At 37.8% G+C, this 15,353-nt stretch overlaps 1 protein-coding gene across 2 annotated transcripts in view; it reads left to right on the forward strand.

Moving 5' to 3' along the window:
- VCAN (versican) overlaps positions 1 to 15,353 on the forward strand; it is a 104,548-nt gene that overhangs the window by 39,377 nt on the left and 49,818 nt on the right. The window contains exon 7 of one of the 2 annotated variants that reach the window (XM_010982005.3): positions 3,522 to 6,512. The exons of the other annotated variant lie outside the window; for it this stretch is intronic. Within the exon in view, the coding sequence (XP_010980307.3) occupies positions 3,522 to 6,512 (2,991 nt within the window). The remainder of the gene's footprint in view (positions 1 to 3,521; positions 6,513 to 15,353) is intronic. 2 annotated transcript variants of the gene reach the window in all.

Here is a 15,353-nt window from a genome sequence, read left to right on the forward strand (position 1 = left end):
CCCTTCTGGTCTATGGTCAGCTTATTATCTTTTCTGTGCGCTAAATCATAATCTGACTATAGGTGTCAAAACTTCCCTGACTGGTATTTTTATGGGTATTGAATTTGAATTGGTGAGCATTCAATCACTCAAACTTAGTTTGAGTTCTGATCCCATTGTTCCAACCTTTTCTCGTTGCCCAGCTATGAACCCAGGATAAACTTATTGAAAATTCACTCTACTTGTGAAATGCCATGTTAACAGTTATTTATGTATAAAAAATTCAATATAGAAGAGCTATTTTAAATTAGTCATTTCCCTGTGACGTAGGCAGTATGGGTACAAGTTAAATCGACTATCATGCTGCTATTAGGGTTTTTATATTTTATTAGGAAAATCTGCCTTGTGTCTCACAACAGAAGCCCTGGAGAAGATAGTCCATAGGATATTAAATACCATAAGTACAGTGATGTGAAACATCTGTGTGGCAGACAGCTGCAAATGTTGGAAAGGAGCTTTTGTGGGAAAAGAAGCCTTCTGACTTCTGTTGGCTTCCTCAATTATGAGGAGTCGAAGGGACACTTGATAGTTTTCCAAGACAAAAACTTCTTTTTCCACGTGAAGTCTCTTTGTAGAGAGGCACTTCTAGAGCAATCTAGAGTTGTGCTTTCACCTTTGTAATAGTCATCATTAATACTGGCATTTATTCTTAAGATATTTCTTTGTAGATATTTGTGTTCTTAAAAATCATTTCCTTTTTTGGGAAATGGTTGAAAAAGATGACCAGATATACTGAGTTACGATGGAACTCAGCTGTTAAGTTGACGAAAGAGCCACCCAACCCCAAAAGGAAGTCTGAGAAGTCTTCCATTCCAAGTAGTGGAATTAATCAACTTGATTATAAGCAGACTTTTAAACAGGGCTCTAAAATGATTGAAAACCCTTATTTTTGGAAACAAAGTCATATAAATCCTAGCTTTGTAAAGGAGACTCTCTGAGACATACTGCTATCATTTGACTCTGCTCCCAGACTAGAGAAAGGTGACACCAAACTGTACAGTAATCATTGATGATGACATACAGTTATTTAGTTCTTGAAATCTGAGTCCTTCATTTTTAAAACACTACAAAAGTATTTTTATAGCTCTGCAGAAAGTTGCTAGCATAGAACTTGGGTTGGAACATAGGAAGACCTGATTCACAGGCCTAATGCAGTTATCACCTCCTCTTAAGTGAATTTCGTCACCCATGGAAATACCCAGAGGGAAAAAGCAAAATTAGCTTTTTTGTTGTTATTAATGTGATATAATATGATTAAATTTTTTCTAATATGCAGTGTGCAAAGTGTTTATATTATGTTTCCATGGGAACTTTCTCTGTATGTACATTTTACTGTTTCCCCAAAGAATGCAGTTATAAAACAAACATAATATTTGGCAGTTAAAAGAGGTAATAGTTACGGTAGAGAACTGAATTAAAAGAAAAGTGGTCAGTCAAACCTCACTTTGGTTCCTGAAGTTGTTCATGTCAATCAAAATAGACCAGAGCTTCTTCCAGGAAATGAATGCAGAGAAAGCTTTTCTTAAAAAAAAAAAAAGAAAAAGAAAAAGAAAGAAAGAAATAAAGAAAAAAAAAAAGAGAGAGACAAAAGTTTGTTAAAATGTTTTTGAAGAGTCCAAATCTTTTTTGTTGTTCTTGCTTAGTTGTTTTAATATAAAAGGATAAATAGTGACAGACTTTAAAGAAAATTTAAATGAATCATAATGTAAAGGGCTACCAAGTTTTTATTATAAAATTGATGAATCTGGGCTTCAAAATGGTCTGGGGAATGACCACAGCTAATAATAGCTCTTACCGGATGAAAGATGAGAAAGCTATTATAGCTCATGTCTGATTTACAACAAAATTACATTATTCTATCATTACACTTTTAAAATAGACTTTATTTTTAGAGCAGTTTTGGATTTACAGCAAAATTGAGTGGAAGGTGCAGGGATTTCCCACACACCCCCACCCCCACTCGTGCACAGTCTCCCCCGTGATCAACATCCTCCGTCAGCGTGGTCCACTTGTAACTGCTGAACTCACATGGACACATCATACTCCCTCAAAGTCCATAGTTTACATTAGGGTTCATTCTTTGTGTTGTACATTCAGTGAATTTGAACAAATGCATAATGACATATATTTACCATTCTAGTATCATACAGTGCAGTTTCACTGCCCTAGTATTATTAAATTTTGACAGAGTAGATGGAGCTCAGAAGTATCCAGTTTTGTTTTCCAAGAACTCTGGTTTGGGGATTATTAAGAGGAAGACTCAAGATCTTATAGATAGTACCGATATTACACCTCCCATCAGAGGCAACAGGCATTACCCAAGCAACTAGTTTTAATCATGCAAGATGTAGCCAAACAATGACTACAGATTTCCTCAGATCACTTCCTTCTGAGTTTACTGGCAACTAGTTTTTGATTTTTGAAAATCTGAATTAAAAAAATATATAATGTGCTAAGTTGCCCCATTTTCCCTGTGTTGAGAAGGAATTTCATCTACAACAGTATCACTTTTACACACAACTTAAATTTCTTTGAACAAGCCAGGCTATACTCTGTAAATCTGGAGGCATTATAATGTAGCATTTTATGATGACATGTTACTTTTTATTGCCTGAGTCCATTCTTTCTGATACTCAGGGTTGTTTCCAGCGATTCATAATTACAGAGCTAAAGTATATCATGTGGGTACTTTAATTCCTGTTCTATGTTTGCATTTCCTGCTAAGGGAAGCCTGGAACCAAGACCCTTAAGAGTTACATACATGGTGTGTAGAACATCGAACAAGAGGTAGAACTACAACAAATGCAAAGCAGCCTCTGCCAGAGGCATTTTATTATTTATTATGAACAAGGCTCCACGGCAGAGTTGAAAGGAGTATGAAGACAAATGTCCCACACCTGCAATCAACTGAACAGTGGTATTAAAACGTTTAATGTCCTGTTTTTAGGCAAGCCTCCATGTTATGGGCAGTGTAATAGCTGACATGGAACTCGGGTACATTTGATGTGGCTTTGTGTTATTTTGCAAGCTGAGGCACTCCCTCTCCCCTGAGACATGCAGCGAGAGGAGGGAGAGAGCTAGGGACCTAAGCCTCCAGGAGAGCAGTACTGCGTTCTCCTGCTGGGCTTCACTTTGGTGCTGTAGTTTCTGATAAATAACATAGCTATGGTTTACAAACTCTGCATTTTTGGGGGGGCCTTCTCCTTATCTTGAAATTACATAATATTCATTTTCCTTAACGTCCGTCATTCACGCCTATGGGTAAAAGCAGTGATAATACTTAAAATATAAAACAAGTGATCAATTTGTGATGATTAAGTGTTCAATTGTCTGTCTTCGGGCTAATTGTAGTTTTTAGACTCCCCTCCATCACGAAACACTTTTGGGTCACCCCAAAATACACAGCATCACTTAACAAACACTGGACGTACAACTTTGTATTAGTGACTTGTCTAATCAACTCTTTGAAATTATTTTTCTAGCTAAACAGAATGTATCAGAGGCTACAACCATCGAACTGAGTATGCTTGCAGAAACTGTCTCACCCACTTTATCGGAAGAACCACAAATGGTCCCTGACAGAACTATACCAACCGCCCCTTTAATCACCGAATTACCTGTCATTACAACCAAATTCCCTCCTGTGGGAAATATAGTCAATTTTGAACAGAAAGCCACAGTTCAACCTCAAACTGTCACACACAGCATAGCCACCGAATCACCCACACTTGCTGGGGGTACCAAGAAGCCTTGGGATATGGACTATTACTCACCTTCTGCTTCAGGACCTCTTGGAATGCCAGACATACCTGAAATTAAGGAAGAAGTGCCCCAAAGTACACCTGTCATCTCCCTTCATACCACTGTTTCATGGGATGGTGTCATGGAAGAGATACAAACACAAGAATCAGTTACACAAATTGAACAAATAGAAGTGGGTCCCTTGGTAACATCCATGGAAATATCAAAGCACACTCCTCCCAAGGAATTCTCTGTAAGTGAAACCCCATTTGTACCTACAACAAGGACGCTGGAATCCAAAACTGAAAAGAAAACAGTAAGCACTGTTTCTGAATCAGTGACCACAAGTCACTACGGATTCACCTTGGGAGAAGATGATGGTGAAGACAGAACATTTACAGTTAGATCTGGTCTGAGTACCTCGGTCTTTAGTCAAATGCCTGAAGTCGTTACAGTGTCAAAGACTTCACAAGACACCACCCACACTCAACTAGAGGATGTGGAGTCGGTCTCAGGACCAACCATTGTTTCACCTGTAACTGTGCCTGACGGTGAGGGGTCGTCCACGGACAGCTGGGAAGAGAAACAAACTAATGGTAGGAAAACTGAAGATTTTCTTGGCCAGGATGTGTTCGCCACACCTTTCCCATCATGGCATCATACAGAAGTAGAATTGTTTCCTTATTCTGGTGATCAAAGATTAGTCGAGGGAACGTCTACAGTTATTTATCCCTCTCCACAGACAGGAAGAGAAAGAACGGAAACACTAAGACCAGAGATGAGAACAGTTATACTGACTTCCACTGATGATGAAATACAAGAAAAAATCACTAAAGATCCATTTATAGGAAAAATAGAGGAAGAAGGCTTTTCTGAAATGAAGTTCTCTACAGTTTCCTCAGAGCAACTTCATCTTACAGAGTCCTCGGTGGAAATGACCGAATCTTTTGATTCCCCAGCACTGACAACAACGAAGCCAAGTGTGGCACCAACAGAGGCAACAGATGTGAAGAAAGACTTTACAACAACTCCGGCTGAATTAGGAACAGATGGCTTTGGAGACACCACAAAGTATGATGAGAGTATTACAACAGTGCATCTGACCCAAAGCACTTTAAATGTAGAGGTGGTCACTGTGTCAAAATGGTCATTGGATGAAGGTAGCACAACATCCAAGCCCTTAGAGTCCACAGAGCATGCAGGCTCTCCAACATCGCCCCCTGCCTTACTCACCGCTATGGGAGTGAGTGGAGAGGATAAAGAAATCCCAAGTTTTACTGAAGATGGAAGAGATAAATTTACTCTTATCCCAGACAGTACTCAGAAGCCATTAAAGGAGTTTACTGAGGAAGACATCACAGACCGTGAAAAATTCACAGTTAGATTTCAGCCAACTACATCAACTGGTATTGCAGAAAAGTCAACTTTGAGAGATTCTACGACTGAAGAAAAAGTTTCACGTCTCGCAAGCACAGAAGGCCAAGTTGTTTATACAACCATGGAAGGAAGTGCTTTGGATGAAGGAGAAGATATGGATGTGTCTAAGCCTATATCTACTGTCCCCCAAATTGCACACACTTTGGATATGGAAGGATCAGCATTTGTTAATTATAGTAGCACCCAGGAGCCTACTACTTATGTAGACTCTTCCCATACCATTCCTCTTTCTGTAATTCCCAAAACAGAATGGGGAGTGTTGGTACCTTCCATTCCATCAGAAGATGAAGTTCTGGGTGAACCCTCTCAAGACATACGTGTGATTGATCAGACTCACCTGGAAGCTACTGCTTCTCCTGAAACTGTAAGAACAGCGACGGAAATTACACAGGGAACAACTCAGGAAGGATTCCCTGGGAAAGGATGGACTCCAGAGAAACCAGTTCCTACTCTCAGTTCTACAGCTGACACAGCCAAGGAGACAGTGACACCTTTGGAGGAACAGGAGAGTGATGGGTCAGCATATACAGTCTCTGAAGACAGATTGGTGACAGGTTCTGTGACAGTCCCAGTTTTAGAAACAACTCCAATTGGAGAAGTTGAACAAAGTATATCTTTTCCACCTGGTGCTGTCACTGAGCACAAAGCAAAAACAGATAAAATGCTAACACTAACACCAAGTGTGGGGCCAAAGGTGTCTTTAAGTCCAGGACCTGAACAAAAATATGAAACAGAAGGTACCAGTCCAAGGGCATTTGCATCACCTTTTAGCACCAGTGTTACCCAGGCTACAGAGGAAACCACTACTGAGAAAAGAGAGAAAACATCCCTAGATTATATTGATTTAGGCTCAGGATTATTTGAAAAGCCCAAAGCCACAGAACTCCCAGAATTTCCAGCAATTAAAGCCACAGTTCCAAGTGACATCACTGCTGCCTTCAGTTCAGTAGACAGAGTTCACACAACTTCAGCATCCACTGAGAAACCACCTCTCATTGACAGAGAGCCTGATGAAGAAACAACCAGTGACATGATCATCATTGAAGAATCGACATCTCGTGTTCCTCTTACTACCCTTGAGGATATTGTAGCCAAGGAAACAGAAACAGATATTGATAGAGAATATTTCACAACTTCAAGTACTCCTTCTGCTACGCAGCCAACAAGACCACCCACTGTGGAAGGCCAGGAAGCCTTTAGACCACAGGCACTTTCCACTCCAGAACCCCCAGCAGGGACAAAATTCCACCCTGACATAAATGTTTATATTATTGAGGTCAGAGAAAACAAGACAGGTAAGTCTTTGCTTTCTAGACATACCAGTCAAGGCAATCACCATTTTATCTTGAAAATTACTTTTGGAAAAAAAAAATGCCAACATGCCAAATGCTGCCATTAGAAGATAACTGGAGTGTGAAAAAATTCTGTTTTAGCTTCATGTATTTGTACAAGAATTGGAAGAATGTGTTAAACAATTTTGAAGAATGTTAGGTACAATTTTATTTTAAAAGTTGTAAGAAGCCCTGCTTTGTCATCTAATATAACCAAACCATCACTGTTACATCACTTCAGAACATTCAGAACCCAGTGTTTTAATTTCAGTGTCTTTCCATGCGTTACTACTCAAGTGTAGTACTAGACTGTGTTAACATTCCATTGGTCTTTAACTATTAACCTTCAGTACTTACATTGTGGACAGCTAAAACCGTATTGCATATCCCTAAGGCTGATAGACATCTAAAGGTTTGTTTTGGTTTTTCTCTTCCATGATTTGCAGATTATTATACAACTTGTGGGGTGGGTACTAGGTCTGTAGTTTAAATGTTATTTTAAAGAAAGTTCAACATATTTTTAAGTTGTTGTCCTTGGGTATTTTAATGAGGCTTTAAATATTTGGAACAAATACAATCTCTCTCAGTTCCAGGAAGTGCTATAATTTATTGGTTCAAATATAATTTCAGAGAGTGGCTATGTCAGCATTACCTCTGTTCCCTAAATCCAGACTGTAATGTTACTTATTTTGTGATTTAAGTATTTGATTTTTAGAAAGACTCTTTGTGCCTTCTATTCTGCTCAAATATTTTATCTCCCTGGCAAAATTCTTAAAAGCTGTTTCTTTACATTGATTAATACCTTTCATCATCAAACATAACTTATTTCCTTCCTAAAGGTCAGACCACACTATCTTCTAAATTCGGTAAGCTGAATTGAAAATATATAGTGTATACAGTTCAACAGATCTATTCAGGTTTGTTTGTCTTTTTTTAATTTAGAAGTTAAGGTCATTGATTTTAGTTAGGTTTATTCTGGTTTTAATAGGTGAATTAAGTGAATACTCGTTTTTCCTTGACCTGGCTGTGAGAAGTTGGGCTAGCAGAATGCTTTTTGAGCAGGTTTTCTCTCTTACTCTTGGGATATTTCCTTCAAGATGTCCTTTTTTGAAGAGTGATGCTGTCCTCATTAGCGTGATCAGGGAGTACCTGTTGGAAACACAGGTCGCTCTAATGTCAAGTTAGCTGGCTTCCAGTGCTGTTAGATGGTAGCTTGGCTTCTACCACCGAGAATTTTCTTAATGTAAAAACTCTTGCGGGGCAGTAGAGAAGAGACTGCATTCCCAGAACGTTGACTTTAATCTTACTACTCAATACAGTTGAACAAGGCCAGGGTTGGAGCATTACTTTCCCGCTAGTGATGGTGTTTCTTGGAAACTGTAACGTCTTTCTTCTCTCTTACTTTCCTTTTCCGACTCTTGGAACTGGAATTGAGAGAGAAGATGAGCTGCCAAGTAGTGGGAGTGAGGACAGCTGTTACATGTTCGGAAAAGTGACAGTAAGATATTACTATGAAAAAGAAAGAACAGGAGTGAAGAGAAGTGAGAAGGGATTACTATGAATGCTTTTTTTGAGAATTTTTAAAAAATTACTTCATTGACTAACTATAAGAAAAATTTCCCAATTTAGATTACTCTCTTGTTAGTGTAGAGGCTAAGGTGAATCAAATACTATAGAAAACAGTAAAACACAAAAATTCCACATTTAAAAACTCTTCTAAATGGGAAACTGCGCGTTAAGGTTAGGGTGATCAAATTACAAAATGGAAAAAGTGAAACTCGATCTCTCTGGAAGAATTGGCAGTCATCAGGAAGGAAAAAAAATCTAAGTTTACAATGGTTACTTGAAATGAAGGGTCTGAGTAACTTAACTCAGAAACCGTGTATACAAAAATGCATATTTTTATTTGAATTGTGCATTTAATTCAGCTGGGTCTCAAAACACAACTAGGCGTTTCCTCTTCTTTCTTCCACTTTTAAAACGTGTGACCATGATTTGCCTTCAAACTCATTTTTGTTCAGCATTGTAACAATAGGTCAAAAAACTCTGTGGAAAGGAAATATTTGGTTATATCCATCAGCACGGGTCTCCAGTGAGTGAGTGTGTGGGGTCGGCAGGGTGGTGTGGGAGGTGGGGGAGCGGGAATAGCATGTATCTGTCTGGTTCCCTCCGTCCTCTCTCTCTCTTGCCCTCCTCCTCATCTGTCATTTTTGTGGGCTTTATATATGCCATTCTCCTTAAGACTAAAAACACTGTTATATTGTTTTGATAAAACAATGAGGTTTAGTCAGATCCAGCTGCTTATAGTCATTTTATTTGTTTTCTGTGAGAAATTTATTTTTTCAAGCATTTTTTTTTCCCTTTGGCAAGGGAAAACCCTAAAGCAGATGTTAAATTAATGAGCTCTAAGGCAGGTGTACACTAATAAGGAAAAATATATATGTGCCTAAAAAAACCAACCTTTTTTATGTATCAAGGCAGATTTTTCCAAACTGGAAAATCCTTGGTACATGTATGAATTTGTATAAACCTATTCACAAACATAAAATTGCCCTCCACACATGCTGCATATCTAAGTAAGCAGAAATACCACCCATGCTACACTAAACCAAGGCATTCATAACTTTTTTGGTGCACTCAGCAAGTCATATAAATCTTGATTTAAAAAAAAAATTTACTACTATGAAACAAAACATGCTATGCAGGACACGTTTATGTTATATTTGCTCAAATGGATCTTAATAGCAACTTAGGGTGTTGTTGCTGGAGGGCAACTGTAGTTAGCAGTTAAAAAAATCTTAAGGAACTTTTCAGCTCATAAAACTTTTATGAGCTGAAAAATGCTATAGGGTGTGTTTAACAGTGGTTCGGGGGATACTGAAAACATGACTCCTGTCTATTTCAGGAGTAATTTGCACACCTGCATTTTGAAAAATTATTGAAAGCCTTTCTTTGTGAAATTATATGAAGTCTAACGGTTTAAAGATGTAGGAAGAGTTTTATCAGTTCTGAATGTTTTTCCTTTTTTTGAAAAGTGCTCCTCGAAATCATCTGAAGTGTCACAGGCTGGTGTAATAGGATCGTGAATGTTGTTAAAAACTGATATACTGGTACTTTTAACTCAAAGAATAATTTGAAGATATATAGATTTAGTAATATAGACATTATTGTGCAAATGTGCATAGTTTTAACCTTAAAATAGGTAGCTTATGACCTATGAAACAAGTTCATGTATACTACATACAAGTTCATGTATACTGCATGCTATGTCAGACCTGCTTGATGTCATTTGTCTTGTCAGGTGTTCTTTTTTGCTAGTTTTATCATTTATATCTATCCAAATATAAGTGTAAGGCAGATGTTAAGCTAATATCAAGCTAAAATGATATAAATATGAAGTATTGATAAAACTATGAATGAAATGATATTAAACATTAATGACATTTTGAGAAAAATAATTTTCTCAAAAATGGCCTCTAAATTAGGTTCATTTTGCTTTGTTTCCTTATTGAGAATCATGGTACTTTATGGTTTAACATCCTTCAGAAATAATTTCCCTATGGTTAATCCCATCTGCATTTTTGTGTGGACATTCAAGAAATGTACATAAAGCTAAAGATTTACTTTCCTAATGTGATCATGTTGAGGCAAGGGTAAGGAAAAAGGACGTTGGCTCTGAGAACAGGCAATGTGTGGACAAATGCCAATATTTATATCAGTGATTTCACAGTCATCAGTTTTTAAAAGGTGACGTTAGCATGAGATAGTCTCCTCTAATTTTTTAAGTCACGTATTTTTCATTTCTACAGAATTTATTATTTAGAAAAATTACTTTCAGATTTTTTTTTTATTATTATAGGATCAGAGTCCTTTCTTCAAACAAAATCGTATTCAGGCTTCCATAATGTGAGTAGATAAAAGAGTGGCTGTTCTGGTTAATGTTTGAGAGGGAAGAACAGGAGCCCCACTTTCTTGGGACCCCTCCCTCACCCTGGTGGTAGTTTCTAAAATACCGTGTACCTCACAGCACAGCTAGAAAGAGAACAATACCATTTAGCTAACTCACAATAAAGGAGCAATGGGTAGGGGAGGGTATAGTTCAAGTGGTAGAGCACAGGCTTAGCATTCACGAGGTCCTGGGTTCAATCCCCAGTACCTCCTCCAAATAGAAATAAATACATAAACCTAACTACCTCCCCCTCATAAAAAATGAACAAAAGCAAAGTGAAGCAGCAACATTTACTTATTCCTGAATGAACTGATTTTTTCAAAGTAAAAACATATTTTAAATTGGTCTGATTATCTCATTATATATATATATATATATATATATATATATATAATCTCACTACAATGAAATGAAACTCATGAACATTTACCTTTAAATAACTATGATGCTGAAAAAAACAAATTAAGCAAATCTAGTTTCAATCTTTTTGATGCCCATGTGTAATCAAAATCATATATAATGACATTTCAGAGTATCACATGTATGTGCAGAGCGAAATCATCAAGCATACACTTACAGCTTGATACCTTCAGACGATTTTTTATGTATTTTATCATATTTAAATCTCAGAGATAATTTATTAGACAACTAGAGAAAGTATCCTGATGGGAGTTGGAGGCACACTAGGTCTGACGCTTCGGCACTGGTCTAAGTCTTGGATTTCCTTGGAGCATTTTTGCAGTGAGTCAGTTCTCTCCGCTAATGACTTCACAGGAATAATGACCCCCTGTTGGTTCAGGTGCTGCCCTGTCCGTCAGTTTCTGAAAGAAGATAGACTCTTGAAAGACAGGCTTCTCGTTGGCATTCTATTAGTTTGTTAAGAGTAGACGGCTTAGATTTAGTTTGCAGCTAATATGGGGCACAATGCATGCTATTCAGATGCCTGCCCTGGCAAGAGAAGAGCATCCTGAAATCAGTAGCTTGGGTTCTGGGCTGCTGCTTTCCTGCAGAATTTCAGTGCATATCCCTGAAAGTGGATGGGGCGGGTGCCTGCACACTTGAGTGGTTCCCTTTGCTGAGCTCCAGCTGTGGCTCCTTGCCAGAGAAGCACATTTGTTTTTGCAGGGAATCGGGATGGCTTCCCCCATTCCTGCTTGGCTGCCCAAAGTCTAGAAAAGGATTGAGTTCTATTAGTCAAATAATGAAAACAGAAAAGATTGTCTATCTTTCTTCCATTTCTATAGTATGAAAAAAAAATTGGCCTTAATGTTTCTAAATTATTAGTGAGCTTAACCCTGTACTACAGATCAAAGGTTTCCTTTTTACTTAGTCCTTCTAAGTGAAATATTTTGTAGGTATAACACATACACTCACATACAGACACACATACAAACACACATAGACTTTCAGTTTTTAAAATGCTCTATAAATATTTTATTAACCCACTGATCTCAAGGGAAAATTTAGGAAATTGAAACTGTGTTTCTCACAGGTTGAGGTTTACTAATAAAAGAGGTGTTCCGTAGATAGCTAAAAGGAACTTTGTTGTCTTCTTCCTAACATGAACCAATGCCTATTCTTTCTGAAGTTACAATCACAACTCACTATTATCAAAACTACTACTGAGGTGGGGCATTATCCATGGACAAAACCACTTAGCTCTCATTGGCAGTGACCTCCAGAGAAAGGCACATGTTGTCTTCCAGCAGAGGACAGTCAATCAAGGATTATCTTCAGGTGAAGCTACAACATTCCCAGTCCTTTGACAGATATTAAAAGGGGCATAAAATAGACATAAACCATAGGCCCTGCTTCCAAGGACTTTAAATGCATTTTGAGGAGCCAATGTTAACACAATCAAATGTAAATGCAGTATAGAAACACATAATTACGCTCTAGGTATGTGGTACCAGTTGTGAATGGCAGATGAGGTCAGCAGAGAAGGAATCAATGAAGGCCCAGGGGAGTCAGAGAATAAGGAAGAGGTGTAAGCTGGCCCCTGTTGGAGTGGTAGATCAAAAACAAGTTACCGGAAACTATTTATTAGCCTATTGCTTCCCAACAGAGGTTCGCCAGTAGGGCTAAGGAGCCCCCGTGTAATCAGGCATTTTCCCAAATAAGTCTGGGATGATAGAGAGGGCACTGCCTGCTTCAGAAGATGAATGCCTTCTTAGGATTCACCTAGAAACCTGTACAGATACATGGAAACCAGAGAGAGTCAGCCAACTTCCTCAGGAGGGAGTAGTCACACTCTTCTGTTTTTCAATGATTGATACTTTTTGATAAAGATAGCATCTTCTGTAGGTGAAGTCTGTTCAACTTTTCAAAATATATCCCCTGAAGCATCATGGTTTAGAGTTACACACCTGTAAAGTTAAATGGCATAAAACTGCTTTTTTAAAGGGTGGGCTGCATGCTCTAAAAGGTGATTTAAAGGTTTATGACATCTTAATTCAAGTACAATTTGAATCAGCAGTATTACAGAAGCAGCTGCAAAAAGTTGGAGAATATGGCATCAGTCTGTCCTTTGATTATCTGCACTGTGAACCCAAGAATTTCTTAAGTTTTCTGTCAGAATTTTTGCCAGTAATATGGATGTAATGACAATTATTGTATAGAAAGAATAATATTTCCTATATTCTGACAATACTCTTTCCAAGTAACAGGGATTATGAAACAAAGATGATTGTGTGTATACACACACACACACACACATATGCCTTCAAACACATACATATAATATACATTTATTCAACAGTCAAATAATTGCCATATACTAAGTACTATACTAGAACTGGATTTTTGAAGCGCACTCTGTGATATCCTGAATGACTATGGACAGGTATTTGGTTTGCGCAAAAAGACACATGAAAGAGGCAATTGATGTAGTAGAAAGAGCCTTTGGAAACAGACCTGAGTTCACAGTCAGCATTGTTATTTGCGGTCCAGTCTTGAGTAAATTGATTGATCTACATAGGCTTCTGCTGTTATAATATTAAAAATATATGCTAATACTGCAAACTCACCAGATTGTTTAAAAGAGAAGGGGGTCCCTTCGAAGGCTTTCCAGTCAGAGTGGTAGGACATCCCACATTAACAGTCCTTAACACGACGAGAAAGCACCAAGCCCAGCGCCTGGCATGTGGGAATGACTTGGTCCAAATTAATCCCCTCTCAGCTTCCGCAGTTGTTTCACTCTCAGCTTCTACACATGGGAAGATTTAGACTGTTTTGTGCTAAATAGGTAAAAGTGGACTCATCTTAAAATTCAAGATGATGTGTATATACCACAGGGAACTGTATATAATTATATTATAGTGTCTGCCTGACTGTGAGCGCTTGTTGAAACTTTAATCTTCTGTGGACTGTGTTTGTCTAGAGTGATGCCGTTTTGGGTGCAAATCAGAAGCAGCTGCAGCCCTTATTTAAAATTTAAATATAGTTACAGTATTGATTCTGTAGTGTCTACGTGTAAAATTCATTAACTTTCTGCTCTTTTTCATGTGTGAAAACTGGGCTTATGATTTTTGGTAACTACCAAATTTAATTTTTTTTCAAAGCAAAGAGCTTTCTACAAATTCTTTATAAATTTTTCCAGGTGCTGGGCCAGACCTCTTCTTGCATATTCATAGAAAACATGGGCATTCCCTGCTGTCTTTTTGCTGTTGTCAAGGAAACCCCCAGTTCTCTACACAGGGATTACATTCTTCTTTCTTAATAGCTCTTAGATCATTCATTTGTGCAATGAATAAAAAATGTATTCATGGGCCCAGACAGTGTTCAGAACTTTTGTGAGGGAGGGGCGTAGCCAAGGGGAGAGACGTGTGGTGAGAGGAGGAGTAGGATAAAAGAAACGGAAAAAGAAGTGCTCTCTGAGGTTTCATGTTAATGAGGTAAAGTGAAAATTTGATTTTTAAGAAGGCGATACCCATTTTTGTCAGTTTACAAAATTTATAACGTTACGCCTCAGTGAGGCGAGTTTGACACATACCAAAAGAAAAGCTGGTTAATAAGTGGCTTTAGGGACAGAAGGATTCCAAGATTGGGGCCTTGGTTCAGGGGGGTGGGGATGTGTTTTAGTGAAAACTGTTGTGTATTTTTTTCATTTGTGTTGAAGTACTTAGATTTTTTTTTTTTTGCAGTGCAGTTGAGGCAATAGAAAAGGTAGGATATTCTTTCAACCTAGGGCATCATGTGGACAATTGTGAACCTATTTTATTGCATTAAAAATTGTGTTCCTTAGAGAGGTATGCCAGTGTTTAGACTTTTTTGAGTATGAGTCAAGAGGAAAATCCTATCTACTGGCACAAAGGCTATAATTATTCTTAAAAAGAGTGGTTTGATTTGGGGGAGGAAAATAAATGATGGTGAACCTTCTAAATACTTGCTTGAATTATTGTAATAATGTGTAAACCTTTTTTAAATAAATAATTGAAAGTCTAAATAGGAGATTTTAAACTGGAAAGAAAGAATCTCTGGAGTGAGAGGAAAAGTTAATTGTATTTCAGCATCCGTGTCTGTGAAAATTTGAAAATATTGTATCACAGTACTACACCCAGACTTGTTTGCACCCAAAATATGATCAGTACACGCCACCTTGACTGGCTTCTAGTAACTTTATCTTTTCATTCTGTACTGCAGTATTCCTGGTTTCTCCAGGGTGAACTAGTTTCTTTGGCTATATGCTGCACATAGTAGGTTTCAGTTTTTCTAAGTTGAGAAAGGGAAAAGAAAATACATTAATACATGTTTCTGTAGGGTATAATGTAATATAGTGTACTTGTTTTTCCTCACTATATTGCAGTGTCACCTTGCTCTGCTCTATAGGAGAGCCATTTTACTCTCTGCAGATAAAA

This window comes from Camelus dromedarius, chromosome 3 (genome assembly GCF_036321535.1).
Source record: "Camelus dromedarius isolate mCamDro1 chromosome 3, mCamDro1.pat, whole genome shotgun sequence".
NCBI lineage: Eukaryota > Metazoa > Chordata > Mammalia > Artiodactyla > Camelidae > Camelus > Camelus dromedarius.